Genomic DNA, 13784 nt, shown 5'->3' with positions numbered 1-13784 from the left:
AAAGCTAACATTTTATGGAAAATAAATACTAATCTACTTTTACAGAAATGTTATAATATGTCTTTTAGTGTGACTGTAAAAATGTTATATGTCACTTGTTTATCACTTGTTTATATTGAAAAACAATATAATACATTAAAAAAAAAAATGAAGAATTGAACTTTTGTTCACAACACATAAAGTTGCTCACCTGAAATTTTCGGTTGTTATTACTACAACCTTCTTCAGCAGAATGATCCAGTTCGTTGATCGATTTGACGACTCTTGACTTGTGACGTCAGAACTGGATCGTAGACTCTTGCTAAGTTGTAGCGCCCCCCGTCCTTATTCAGAGAGGGTTGGTTGGCCCGGATGTGGATGGCCTCTTTGACTCCTCTTTCGAAGTACCGAGGTTCTCTGTCGAGGATCTGCACTTTCTCTAGGTCCACGTGATGTCCTGGGGACTCTATGTGTATATGCTGAGATACCTCGGACGAGGTGGAGCTAGGCCGCCTGTGCTCAAGGAACCGTGTTTTTAGAGACCTGCCAGTCTCTCCTATGTATGATTCCGAGCAGGGACCCCGGGTGGTCTGACCCTGGCAAGGAATCAGATATACGGGACCCGTGACGTCCTTTTTGCCGTTTTGTCCTTAGGCGCAACTAACAGTTGACGCAGTGTGCGCGTTGGCTTAAAACACACTCTTATGCCATATGAGCTGTAAATGCGTTTTAAGGCATCGGAGATGCCTTTGACATAAGGAATAACGACTCGTCCTTTGTTGGTGTTCGTACTGTCCTTCGGCGGTTTACTAGTGTCCTTTGGTTTGTTTAGCCTGTCAAATGCCCACTATTTAGAGAGGGCTTCAGTGATATGCAACTTCTCTTCGTCACAATCTACCGCGTCTGAAATAACTGTCTCAGCGCGATGAAAAAGCGTGTGTATCACTCCCAGTTTGTGTTGTAAAGGGTGATTCGAAGAAAAGTTCAGATACTGGTCTGTATGTGTGGGTTTGCGATAAATCTTGATGTTGAGTGAGCCGTCCGGTTTTATAACTGTTAGAGTGTCCAAGAAGGCCAGAGTCCTGTTATCTTCACCCTCTGTGGTGAATTTGATATCCGGATCGAGCGAATTTAAGTGATCAGTGAATTCCTGGGCGTAGCGTTTCTTTAATTTGGTGTGGGTGTCGTCAACATATCTGAACCACCACAATGGAGGATGAGGAGCAGTAGAGATGGCTAATTGTTCCAAATGTTCCAAATACAGATTGCAGCCAATTGGACTGACTGGGCTCCCCATTGCCGCTCCGTGTATTTGTAAATAAAACACTCCATTGTAAACAAAATATTTATTTATTTATTTATGCGCTCGGAAAAATCTTGCGAGTTGGCAATATGATGGGTAGTGTTGCCAACCAATGGTGAAAGAATATCAGCGATAAATTTGGCACTGTTGTAGGTAATTGCGCCAACGCTACTAACTCATGAACTATAGGCCTTAGAGGTATGTCCTTTTTGTGCACTTTTGGCAAGCCATAGAATTTCGGTGGTGATTCTGTAGTAGGGTAAAGCTTCCTATATTCATCGCGATTTATCGCACCTTCATTTCCCAATTCTTGTAACACAGACACAAGTTGTTTCTTATATTTGGTAGTAGGGTCTTTAGTGCCAAGATTTGTGTAAGTAGTTGTATCACCAAGAAGTTGTTCACACTTTTGTTGGTACTCTACCGTGTCTAATACAACAACAATCCTCCCTTTATCCGCTGGTAATATGCGTATGTCCTTGTCTTTCTTAAGATTGTCAACAGCTTTTAATTCCTCTTTATTCAAGTTATTGTCAAGTTTCTTCGGTCTACTTAATAGGTCTGTCACACTACACCGAATAGGTCTTCCGTACAAGAAACGGATGGCATTTTAGTAAATCCGTTGTTGTTCGTCAATGATCGTTTTATGTTCTTTTTATGTCCTGCTATCATCCGCCAAATGCGTTTCGTGTTAGGTGATGTTCGTTAAGTCCGTCGGCAAGTTTGTGCATGCACAAAACTTGAAACGGAGTGTACCGAATACACATGTTCGGTATTTATCCGATTTGTGTTCGTACCGTGCTGCATATTAACGGAGTTTGTTCGCCCTCCTTTCGTTCATGTTCGTTCTTTGTTCGTTGCACTCGGCCCGTGTTCGTTGCAAATACGTTCCTGTGAGGCCTTCACCACCGGATAGCATATTTTTGCATTCGGTGATGTACGTTGACCCAGACCGTGTTAGTGTCACACTACACCGGATCGGTCTTCCGTATAAGAAACGGATGGTATTTTAGCAAATCCGTTAGTGTTCGTCAATGTTCGTTTTATGTTCTTCATATGTCCTGTTACTATCCGCCAAATGCGTTTCGTGTTAGGTGATGTTTGTTTAGTCCGTCGACAATACGTTTCAAGTTTTGTGCACGCACAAAACTTGAAACGGAGTGTGCCGAATACACATGTTCGGAAGTTGTCCGATGTGTGTTCGTACTGTTCTGTATATATATACCATGGGTTTGTTCGTTATTCTTTCGTTTATATACCGCGGGTGTTTGCAAGGTTTCGCAGGCGCTTGTGCCGGATGTAGGCCTATGGCGAACATGTGCATCTATCATTGGGGGGGCTTCTGAAGGGTGTGTGACGCAATATCATATTTCCCCAGTACTTTAGTGACTGACAAGTAGAAAAAGGGGAAAGGAGAGAAAAAAGAAAAGAAAGTGAGAAAAATTGAAGAGAGAAGAGAAGAGAAAAAGTTGCATGTAAGTAGGATTGAGGGAGGGGCACTTTCTGAAGGGTAGAGGACGCAATATCAAATTCCTACCAGTTTTAGTGATTGACAAGAAAGAAAAAAGAAGAGAAAACATGGAAAAGGTTAAATTGTATACGTTATTGAGTAGGCCCAGGATAGTAGTACTAGTAAGCCTAAGTATAGGCCTGTGATTATTTAGACAGTGCTTATATGTGGTTCCTTGGCCCAAAAGCCTGTGAAACTTACTGCCGGCCAGTCCATATGCAGGGCCCGTGATATTTTGTCACCAAAGTCAGTATTTAAGACGGACTTATAGGTCTATTCCTGACTTTAACATATCAATCCATGCATGCTTTACCTGAAATTACGAGTCTGAAGTCTTATATCTAAGTGTCAGTGGATCAGTGTAACATTTTAAATTTTGCAAATTCACAATGATGCACTAAAAACAATTTTCCAAATTTTCCATTTTTAAAACTAAATTTATACACAATAGGCCTAGGCCTAATAATGTAAATAGGCCCTACAGTCCCCATGCAAATGGCTTCAATTGGACCTTCATTTTCAAAAATGGACAAGTCTTCCTTTTTGCTTCTGCTATGGACATCCACGTGTTATTTTTAAAACAATTGTTTATATTATACAATAATGGTGAAAACTTCTTAATGGCTTCAATTAGGCTTTCGTTTCACCAATTTGCGGCTGTTTCAAACTAAAATAGTACCCAATAATAGTGCTAAAATTGATCCAAAAATGACAAATGGCTTCAATTGGGCCTTCATTGTCCAAAGGTTTCTCACCTCTATTGCCCCCGGACGCTGGTTGCCCTGATATATCAGATTTGTAGACATTTGGTACTTATTAGCCAATATTTGACCATTTTCGTCAAAATTTACCCCTTAAAGTTTTCTTTCCCACTTTGTTCACCCTCTGAAAAAGTGCTTGCTACGTCACTGCATCTAAGGGGTCAAAAACCCTCTCAAACACCCTCTCCTCCCCCACTTTTCTGATAGGGTGGACGTCCCTGTTGGTGCCACATGCGACGGATTCGCCGGTCATTTGTCGGACGTTGAACGATTGAATATAAAACGCCTGCAGGATTATTAGCGGCCACAACGCATAGAGAGACGAACGGGAATCGGACCCCCAAATCCGGACATTTGTCGGACGTTGCCCCCCAAATCCGGTTATTTGTCGGACGTTGAACGATCGAAAATAAGACGCCTGCAGGATTATTAGCGGCCACAACGCATAGAGAAACGAACGGGAATCGGACCCCTAAATCCGGTCATTTGTCGGACGTTGAACGATCGGATATAAGACGCCTGCAGGATTATTAGCGGCCACAACGCATAGAGCGACGAACGGGAATCGAACCCAAAATCCCACCGAATCTTCTGCCGGACTGGTGATTTTTCCACCGAATAAAATATTTTTGTATTCGGTGATGTACGTTGATCCAGTCCGTCGTAGTGTGACATACATATAACAAGTTAGCGACTTTCGATCTTTACCTTCACCCCTGTCGCGCTCCGATAGATTTCTACAGGCCGTTTCCGTGGAAGTTATTATGTCCACAACGGGAAATTTATTAGGCGCAACAGCGTAATTCAATCCCTTAGCTAACACTGATAACTCGGGATCATTGAGAATTCTCTGCGAGCAATGTTTCACCCACTTGCTAATACACTCCGATGCTAGGTTATTATTCAATTTCTTTGAATTAAGCTCATTTTTATGTTCCAACAAGCGAGAGAATTTCTTTTGTTGTCGTACTTTTGACACTTCGTGCTCTTTTAATTGCGATTTACCAGTGCGTGATTTAACTTCCTCTTTGATCGTATCAGGTAACGTACTACTGTCACTCAAAACGATGTTTTCTAGTCTTTGTTTTTCCTGGTTCAGATTGTTGATCTTATTAACAATTTGTCCGACTCTAACATTTAACAAGGCTCTCTCTGCGCTTCTTAAGATGTTATTCGCTTTGTTTCCTTTAACCGTACTGGACAGTCGTAAACTCACCGGTGTTATATCCAGGTGTTTGCAATGCAAAGAAAAACGGAGATGGTTCCGAAAACGTGCGATTTTCTTTCCGTTTCGTTCCAAGAGTCTCACGTTGTTTAGGCAATCCTTGCCGTAATCACTTCTTAAACTATCATGAAAGTTCATCTGTGTTGGTAATCAAATAAATGAAAATTGAACTTTTGTTCACAACACATAAAGTTGCTCACCTGAAATTTTCGGTTGTTATTACTACAACCTTCTTCAGCAGAATGATCCAGTTCGTTGATCGATTTGACGACTCTTGACTTGTGACGTCAGAACTGGATCGTTATAATATAAGTCAAGGTCGTCAAATCGATCAACGAACTGGATCATTCTGCTGAAGAAGGTTGTAGTAATAACAACCGAAAATTTCAGGTGAGCAACTTTATGTGTTGTGAACAAAAGTTCAATTCTTCATTTATTTGATTACCAACACAGATGAACTTTCATGATAATATAATACATTAATAATACATTTGATCGCGCATGGTCATTCACTTTGATATGTATTTAGAAATACTATTTGATCTTGTTACAGTGACTTCAAATAGGTTTTAGCTTAAAAATACCCACATTTATGACAATTGTCGTAGCCAATTTACATTATGTTGTTGGCCATTGCCGACCATCCAACAAATGCAGTCACAAAATGTATAAATTAGTAAATCACCAAAATGGTATAACGTAGATATGCCGAAAAGTAGCGGTGGCGTTAGCAGGGGAAGGGGTGGGAGTTGGCAAGCTACGGGCTTTGAAAATCCTTCCCCGTGGGATGATATCGTTATGAATTCGGCAGAGTGACGAATCGAGAATTTTGAGCAAATAGAGTTTTTTTATACTTGACTAAATCTTACTCCCCGACGTAAATACTAAAATCTTGATCTGGACGAATCGCGCCTATATGCGATTAATAAACTCGGCGAACAGACGAATCGTATACTTAACTGTACAAATCAGGTGGATCTATAGTATTATATACCTGGAAACCCCGAATTTTCTATATTAAATGTCCTATACTAATATATTTGATACCAACGTATAGCTGTACGAATCCTCTATTCAGTGATATCAAAATAAGTACAAACATTCCCCACATGATATCGCTATGGCTTAATAATGTGAGTGGGCCCCCATGAAATTGAAAAATCGCAGAAAATCATACGCAAAATATAAGCTAATATTGTTATTTCTGCTTTAAAATCCTCGAGCTTTTGCTAAATATTTCAGGGATGACTATTTATAACTTATATACCAAGTTAAGTTTACATAGCCTTAGGACAACCAATAATTTCTACACAAAATCCCCAAATCAAGGATGGGTGCTATGGTTTATGCGTATTCGATCCCGAATACGACTCTCTGTGCGGTGGTATAGAGACATTTTGAATGCAGCATAAAGCCGAATAGCTGTTAAAACGCGTTTTGAGGGGATATCTCGATTGTTTCAAAACAGGCGAGTATTGCAAATAAATCGCGAACTTCACTTCTATAATATACATTTCAAATGAGTGCTCACGAATGTTCAAATTTTTAAAAGGACCAATGAAATGGAACCAAGATTTTCAAACACCATTTACTCAGAACAGTAATTTTGCGTATGCGGCACTCTGCCGTGTTCATAACGATATGTACGGTTTTAGCTATTTTTAATACTTCATAGCGCATTTTTGGCCATTTTCGTTCAAGTTCAGTCCCTTAAAGGTTGGCTAGCCTCCCTTGTCCCCTCATTTTCTACCCTCCTAAAAGGGCCGGCTACGCCACTAATCAATAGCAAGCTATGTGTCCAAATATTTGTCGTTGGTATGTCGCTTTCTTGAAAAATTGTTATGGAGCCCCGTTCCCGATTTCATCGGATGGAGACACCATGACCTCGTTAACCTAACCTTTTTAACTATTTATGAGTCGGCGCATTGACGACTAAGCCAGCTTGGCAAAGACTGCCCCGCCCCTTGTTGGGTCAGTTGATTGCGAGCTGGCTGGTTGACAACACGTCTTTAATTAGTGACTACATTTTATACATAATCAATTTGATTTGTAGTAACTTGAAATAAGAATTAAATATATTGCAAAGAAATTAATTTATTGGTTTCAGCTAGTTATTTTGTGTTTGATCTCGGTTTCCTCTTTTGGCGTTTAACGTCATAATAATATCAACCAAACCAAACACGAACCTTCCGAAATAGATATACATTCGCACTTAATGGTCTGATCTGGCGCTGTGATTGGTCGTGTCATCCCCTCTAGATGTGCCAGCATTGTGCCCCATCAGAGCCCGTAACACTGCGATTTTTCCCATAATCAATATTTCTTCTAATCTAGATTTAGGGTTCCGGTACTTTAGTGATTAACACATTTGTTCCATAACATTAAGGTATAGGACATGTTTTGTTTTTGCTATAGCCCCCGAATGAAATGTATTTAATTATGTTTGTACTCACTCAGGTAGCATTGTGTGTGAATTTTACATCCAAACTAAGTGCTATTCTTTTTATTGGCATTTTAGTGTCTAAAATGGCCCAAAAATGAGGTTGTTTCAATATTGCCGTCCATTTCTAATCGTCACCCCATAGACTTTACATGTAAAATTAAAAGGCTCATAAAAAATTAATAGCACCTAGTTCGGATGTAAAATTCACACAAAATATTCCTTGTACAATGAAATTTCACAATAAAAATGTCAATTGGAAACAAAAGTGAAGGGTGCCCCTCAATAAGTCATATACAAGAAACTAAATTTAAAATTGATATAAAACGTTTTTTTGGTTTTTTTTTATCGATTACAAAAATTAATTTTTTGTCGTATAAAGAAATTGTATCTGGCGTGAATTACACCACAGTTTTTATTCCTAGGGCTCTTTGACTTCTTCAAATAATTTTTTTAATGATAGAGTGAATCCCCTGGCCCTCTATAATTACGCAAAAAAGATCGAGTCCCCTTAAACTGAATGATGATAAATCAGAATTTTGTATCTCGGCGTCGCCATATATGAAGGTGATACCAGTATATTTTGTCAACAAAATCAAAAACCTAGGTGACGTCACCATGTCTAAGACGGACCGTGTAAAAGCCACCATTAAATCTGTTAATTTCCATCGCAGGAATGTGTACCGTATTCGCCGCTTCACCACCATTGGCAGCTGTTACCTTCTTGTACGCACATTTATTTTGACTTGACTACTCCTATGTTCGGTATTTCTTCGAATGACATGACAAAGCTTCAGCAACTTCAAAACCGTACTGCGAGAATTGTCTTCAGGACTGATAGATATCATCTTTCAGCACCCTTAATAAACGACTTCTCCAAATTCCACGCACTCGTCGCACCTATGGTGACAATGCATTTCGGGCAGCTGCGCCAAGACTCTGGAAATTCATTCAGACCCCATTGCGTAAATGCAACTCAGTTCATGCTTTTACGAAACAACTCCAACTATTTTAAATCCTTCAAACTAATTCACCGACTCCTTGCTGATTTTCCTGGCGGTTAAAGTGTTTTTTTTTTGTTTTTTTTAATGATTTTTTAGCGTGTATCAGTTAAATTTCGTAAAATTGTTTTTGCTTGTAATGAAGGGACTGGAAACTGCTTATCAGACTAATGTTGCCCATCTGAAACAAAGAAATCATCGATATTTTTCAAAATTATGTGTAAAGTTATGATGATAAAGATTATCAATCGATTATCACATGTGGTAGCCATTGAACTCAGTTAAAAAAGATGATAAGGACAATGCCCTGGGTAAATACTTATGTAGCGTTTAGCAAGTTCAACAACAAGTTCAATGACACTAAACGTAGACTTAAAATAACAAGTAAAATGAACATAACATGTTACCAACATACTGACAATTTCAATAAGTTTTAATATTATTTTGAATCGAGAAAAATACAATAGTGAATAACTGACAATTTCAATAAATGGTGGTAAGATGGATACACGGTACTAATCGGCAACGTTGGGTTCAATGCCCGAATAGGACACGAAGGTCACCAAAGTTTAATAACTCGTAAAGTGAATCATTACTAGTTACTTACAAAACCGTGGATGTGGTAAGATGGATATACGGTAGTAACAAGGCAGTTAAGCTAGTCCCTCCGGTTTTCAGGTACCACTCACATGCTCAACCACAAAATTAAAAGAAAAACGGGAACCACCACAAACAAGTTCGAACTTGGAAATAGAGGTAAAATTGCATTTTGAGGTTTTTTAAATATTATAAATTATTGTATTAATTATACCAGATATGCAAACACCGCTTGTCTTCATTTAAAAGATATGTTAAATAAACCAAGATAATTAATTGATTATATAAATTAATGGTAAACCATCGTATTAAAAAATAAAAAACTTAACATGAATTCCCAAAATCAAACAGCTATATCATATAAAACAGTTTAAATACTTTATGTTAAACTTTCCATAAAACCAAGCAACACGTCATTACGTGATAGGCTTTTAGATTCTAATGTTGATAATGTGCAATATTATGTTTAATGCTTTAAGGTTTTGTTTAAATGTTTGCGTTAATTGTTCATGAATATATTTTAACCTCCATTTCGTCCGATAAAACGTTGATTTTTAGTGCAACTGGAAGCTTCCCAGCTCATATATTTCATGTTGTTCAACATTGTATATTTCAACTTTCCAACGAATGTTTGAGCTAAGAATGACAATCCCAGCAAACACAATACGGTTTGGATATCATTCGCAACGGTTAGAAAAGGTTGTCAGAAAACGTTTAAATGTCAGGTTATTTAAAGGGCATATAAAGGGTATAAAATGTTTTTCAAATCACTCAACAACATTTTGTGATAACCTACTGTAAATGTTCTAACATAATGTTATTTAGGCCTAATTCTTATAAGGAACGTCATCCCCGGTAGGAAAATGATTCTTATTCTATTCTTTACTTTGTTCTCTTTCAATTGAACGCACTCGGGGGTCATACCTTCTTGGCATTTCGAGATGACCCAAAATATACATATTAATTGACCCAGGTCTTATGACGAGTGTCATCCCTGGTGGGAAATTATTTTTTATCATATTTATTTACTTTTTTCTCTTTCATTTGACACCACTCGGGGGTCATACCTTCTTGACTTATATATCTTGACGAGATATAAAAATGACCTAAAATATGAACATTGACCCATTGTTATGAGGAGTGTCATCCCTGGTGAGAAATTATTTTTATTATATTCTTTTCCTTTTTATAACTTTCATGATCATTTCACACCACTCGTGGGTCATACTTTTTGTGGCATTATAGATATGTCCATATCAGACCAAAAGGTAAGCTTGTAAGCTAGTAACATACACTATTATAGGCTGGTACCATTTCATGATCCAGCAAAAACGGGTGCACCTAATTATACACAAGGTGGGAAAACTGCAGGAGCAAATTACTTGTTGGCGCACTTAATGAAAACGGAATGGTGAATTCACTTGGCACGTTTCGAGAAGCGATTGATATTAAGAAATACGAATACATATACATGAATGAAATAAATACCAGAGATTATTTTGAGAAAAAAAAAAGACAAGGAATAAACTGGCCTCTTTCAAAATATAACATTGCTAGATAAGTAGTATCTAAGTATGATAAAATATGAAATCGTGTACATATAACAGGTAATCATACAACCTAGATCGTTACATATAGCTCTACAAATGTGACGCTACCAAGCAAAATCAGTCGGCGCTCGGAAATATCAATTTTGAGAAATAACCAAACAAAGGAAATGTTTCCATTTGTTTCCTCTTGTTTTTTTTCTTTGGAACTACCGGTAGTTGTTCAATTTCAAAGAGCTTTTCTGCAAAATCAAGTTTTCTAAAATGCTTGTTACTGTCCTATAAAAACTGAAAATGTAATATTTACGAGTTACGAGTGATTTTGCTTGATCGCATCACAAATATTTCACAATATCAAGTGATATCACTTGACGTAGCCGCACATTACTTTGACAAAATAATGACTGTTATTTCATGAATTTCGTGATCATGTTCTAACATCTTGCTTTAAAGACGTGTGGATGCCGTGCATATTGACATACGTATGTAAGAGCCCGTTATTACAACATTTCAATACAAATCAATCTGATATGTAGGTTAATTCCTTCCACCTATAACAACAATTTGCATATTTCATCTAAACACAGTAATCGGGCGCACGTCGATCTATTCAAAACAACTCTCATGTATCGAGGTGAGGTCGCGTATTAAGACGGTTTTGATGATTTTGCCTGTGCAAAACTAACGTAGATACATCGTTGAACTGTTGAAAATGCACGGAATTTGTCCATTTCACAATATGTTAAAGACAGTAGAGGATAATGAACATACCAAGGAATTTCTAATTACTATTATGCTCATTTATATTTGAAGCAAATTATTACAATAAAGCTATCCTTGAAATCCTTTATACGCGATGTTTATGTATACACGCCGAGATTGTCCATTGAAATGTGTGCGATACTTTCCGTATAAAAATGACATTGCGATATCACATTTTGGACACCACGTAACATCGCAATCTCTCTATTATTCATATCTTGTCCCTCTGTAGGTAAAAATTGGTTTGTTACGTATTGGTCAGTACATTATACATGGTATGCTATTGAAATATAATATGTTGACACGGTAACTAATTTTGAGTCATTCTGAGTCTTTCTAGAACAAACTATTTGTCAGTGTTTTTCCTTTGGACTTGCATAGTATTTTGGTGGGACATGAGATCACATAAGACATATCGCATTTCATTCTGAATAAGAAGAATGTCCTTCTGATTTTTAATTAATTTGATATTTTAAAGTACGCGATATAATACAAATTTAATGGCAAATTATTTAAAAAAATTATATTTTTGACATTTAACAGTCCAATCAAAACTCGACAGGCGGTTGACCTCCGGTTCCGCCTGGTTACGTCCGGTTACCATTGTTTAGAACAATAGCAACCGGACGGAACCGACGGTCAGTTGCCGGTCGAATTTTGATTTCGTCCCGAAATATTTGGAACGCCTGCTTAGCCGGTTATGATTTAAAACAGTCAAGGTGATATTCTTACTGTATTCAATCTTTAATTTAAATCAGCGAGGTTCACTCTCGAACCTCAATTGTTTTAGGTTGCAATAATATTACCTAATAGAATACTTAATGGTGTGATGCTATTGTAGTTTTAAACCAAAATGTCATAACTTCACACGGTCTATCAATGGGAGACAGCTGAGTATAACAACTTAAACCAAAATCTTGGCGCACATCATCTGATCATACATGTACAACAAATTGTGCATACTGCCATCAATGGTTTTATTGAACACATCTACACATTAACGTCCTTCATGTAACGGACTCTTTTGAGAAATCTCTATCATTGTATTCTATACGAAAAGACGTTAATTGCAACAGAAATAATTTGATAAAGGGTAAAAACAGACCAGAAATAAATTATTGGGCGTGTTGTTCAGGACTGGTGAGATGTTAGTTGGTTTTAGGTTAAGACCCCGCATCTCTTTCTCATTACTGCTATTAAGTCCTAATTTCGAAATTACTATAGCAACTACTGGCATTCCCTAATCAACCCATAACCCATAACCATAACCATAACCATAACCATAACCATAACCATAACCATAACCATAACCATAACCATAACCATAACCATAACCATAACCATAACCATAACCATAACCATAACCATAACCATAACCATAACCATAACCATAACCATAACCATAACCATAACCATAACCACAAACCCGTGCCGGCCAATACGGTTAACTCTCTACTGTAAAGCAACAACAATCGTTACAGGCTTGCATTGTTTAGTGTCCCCATCGTAATACTGTTATGCGGAATGCAATACATCCCTCTGTAGTTTCCCCTTGTCATACAACATTTAAATGCATTAACTTTGTTCCATATTCTACAAGTATGTTGTGATGCTTTCTATAGTGCTTTGTATTCCCTTGGTTCAGCTCGTTTATCTGTACCTATTTTTTAATAATGAACAAAAGAATTAAACTGAATAATGTGTAAATACAAAAGGGCTAGACGTATATTATCTGTTCCATATCCAAAGACATCTCATGCATATTGTCTTAGGTAGGATAAGGCCAATGTTCACTGGAAGGGCGTGACAACTAGCACCACAACCCTGATACATGTATAAAAGGTCTAGTGGAACACGATCTTTTGTGCGTAATTATAGAGGGCCAGTAGATTCACTCTATCATTATAAAAAAATCAAAGAGCCCTAGGAATAAAAACTGTAGTGTAATTCACGCATGCACAATTTTTTACGACAAACATTAATTTTGTAATTGATCAAAAACAAACGTTTTATACCAATTTTAAATTTAGCCTGAATCCGTAAATATGGCACCTCTCGCCCTCTTTCAGGTCATTTTCATTTTCGGACTGACGCACCTCTAAGTATAGGGCATTTGTGCATTTGTGGTTCACCCCAACCAACTAAAAGGACCATAATTTAACTATTAATACTTGGTCAATTTTTGGAAATATACGTGATAATAACAAACGTTACTATGGTGTTTTTTTTTCTATTTTTCAATCAAGCCTAATGACTTTGATATAACATTTCGAATATGTAAGTTAACGCTCGAATCCACGATTAATGGTTGCTGAAATCCTGTATTATAAACGGATCACATAGACTGATAATATCATTTTTACAATGTGAACCTTCTGCATCACCTTCACTATCCAAACTTCTCATATTTTCTTTCAAGTTATTTTGATCCTTACCCAGCAAATACAAAAAAAATACAGAATCTATTTAAATGTCGAGTTATACAACATTTATGAAAATATTTTGCAAAACATTCTAACAGAATCTTATTCACCTGTTGACAAATATTTTACAAAAACGTTTTGAATACGTATTCACGATCTTTATATCACCCGACATTTATGCCTAGTGCTATTAAAAAGTTTTGAATAAATGTTTTAAAAACATTTTTGTGTTTGCT

The 13784-nt window shown here is 37.3% G+C and overlaps 2 protein-coding genes across 2 annotated transcripts in view; both read right to left on the bottom strand.

The window, feature by feature from the left end:
- Nucleotides 1-826: 826 nt before the first annotated feature.
- On the bottom strand, nucleotides 827-1276 carry LOC140154840 (uncharacterized). The gene has a single exon (XM_072177485.1). The coding sequence runs from the start codon at nucleotides 1274-1276 to the stop codon at nucleotides 827-829; it is 450 nt and encodes a 149-aa protein (XP_072033586.1).
- A 61-nt stretch (nucleotides 1277-1337) lies between these two features.
- LOC140154838 (uncharacterized) overlaps nucleotides 1338-13784 on the bottom strand; it is a 35783-nt gene continuing 23336 nt past the window's right edge. Inside the window, exons 2-3 of the mRNA XM_072177472.1 lie at nucleotides 4262-4916; nucleotides 1338-1798 (exon numbers count right to left, since the gene is read on the bottom strand). Of these exons, the coding sequence (XP_072033573.1) occupies nucleotides 1338-1798; nucleotides 4262-4916 (1116 nt within the window). The remainder of the gene's footprint in view (nucleotides 1799-4261; nucleotides 4917-13784) is intronic.

Source organism: Amphiura filiformis, chromosome 1, assembly GCF_039555335.1.
Source record: "Amphiura filiformis chromosome 1, Afil_fr2py, whole genome shotgun sequence".
NCBI lineage: Eukaryota > Metazoa > Echinodermata > Ophiuroidea > Amphilepidida > Amphiuridae > Amphiura > Amphiura filiformis.
Note: the sequence above shows the minus strand (reverse complement) of the source record. Positions and strands in the feature narration are given on the sequence as shown.

Bases quoted from the DNA above. Each gene is read 5' to 3' on its own strand.
- LOC140154840 (XM_072177485.1), bottom strand. From the start codon at position 1,276: ATGGGGAGCCCAGTCAGTCCAATTGGCTGCAATCTGTATTTGGAACAT.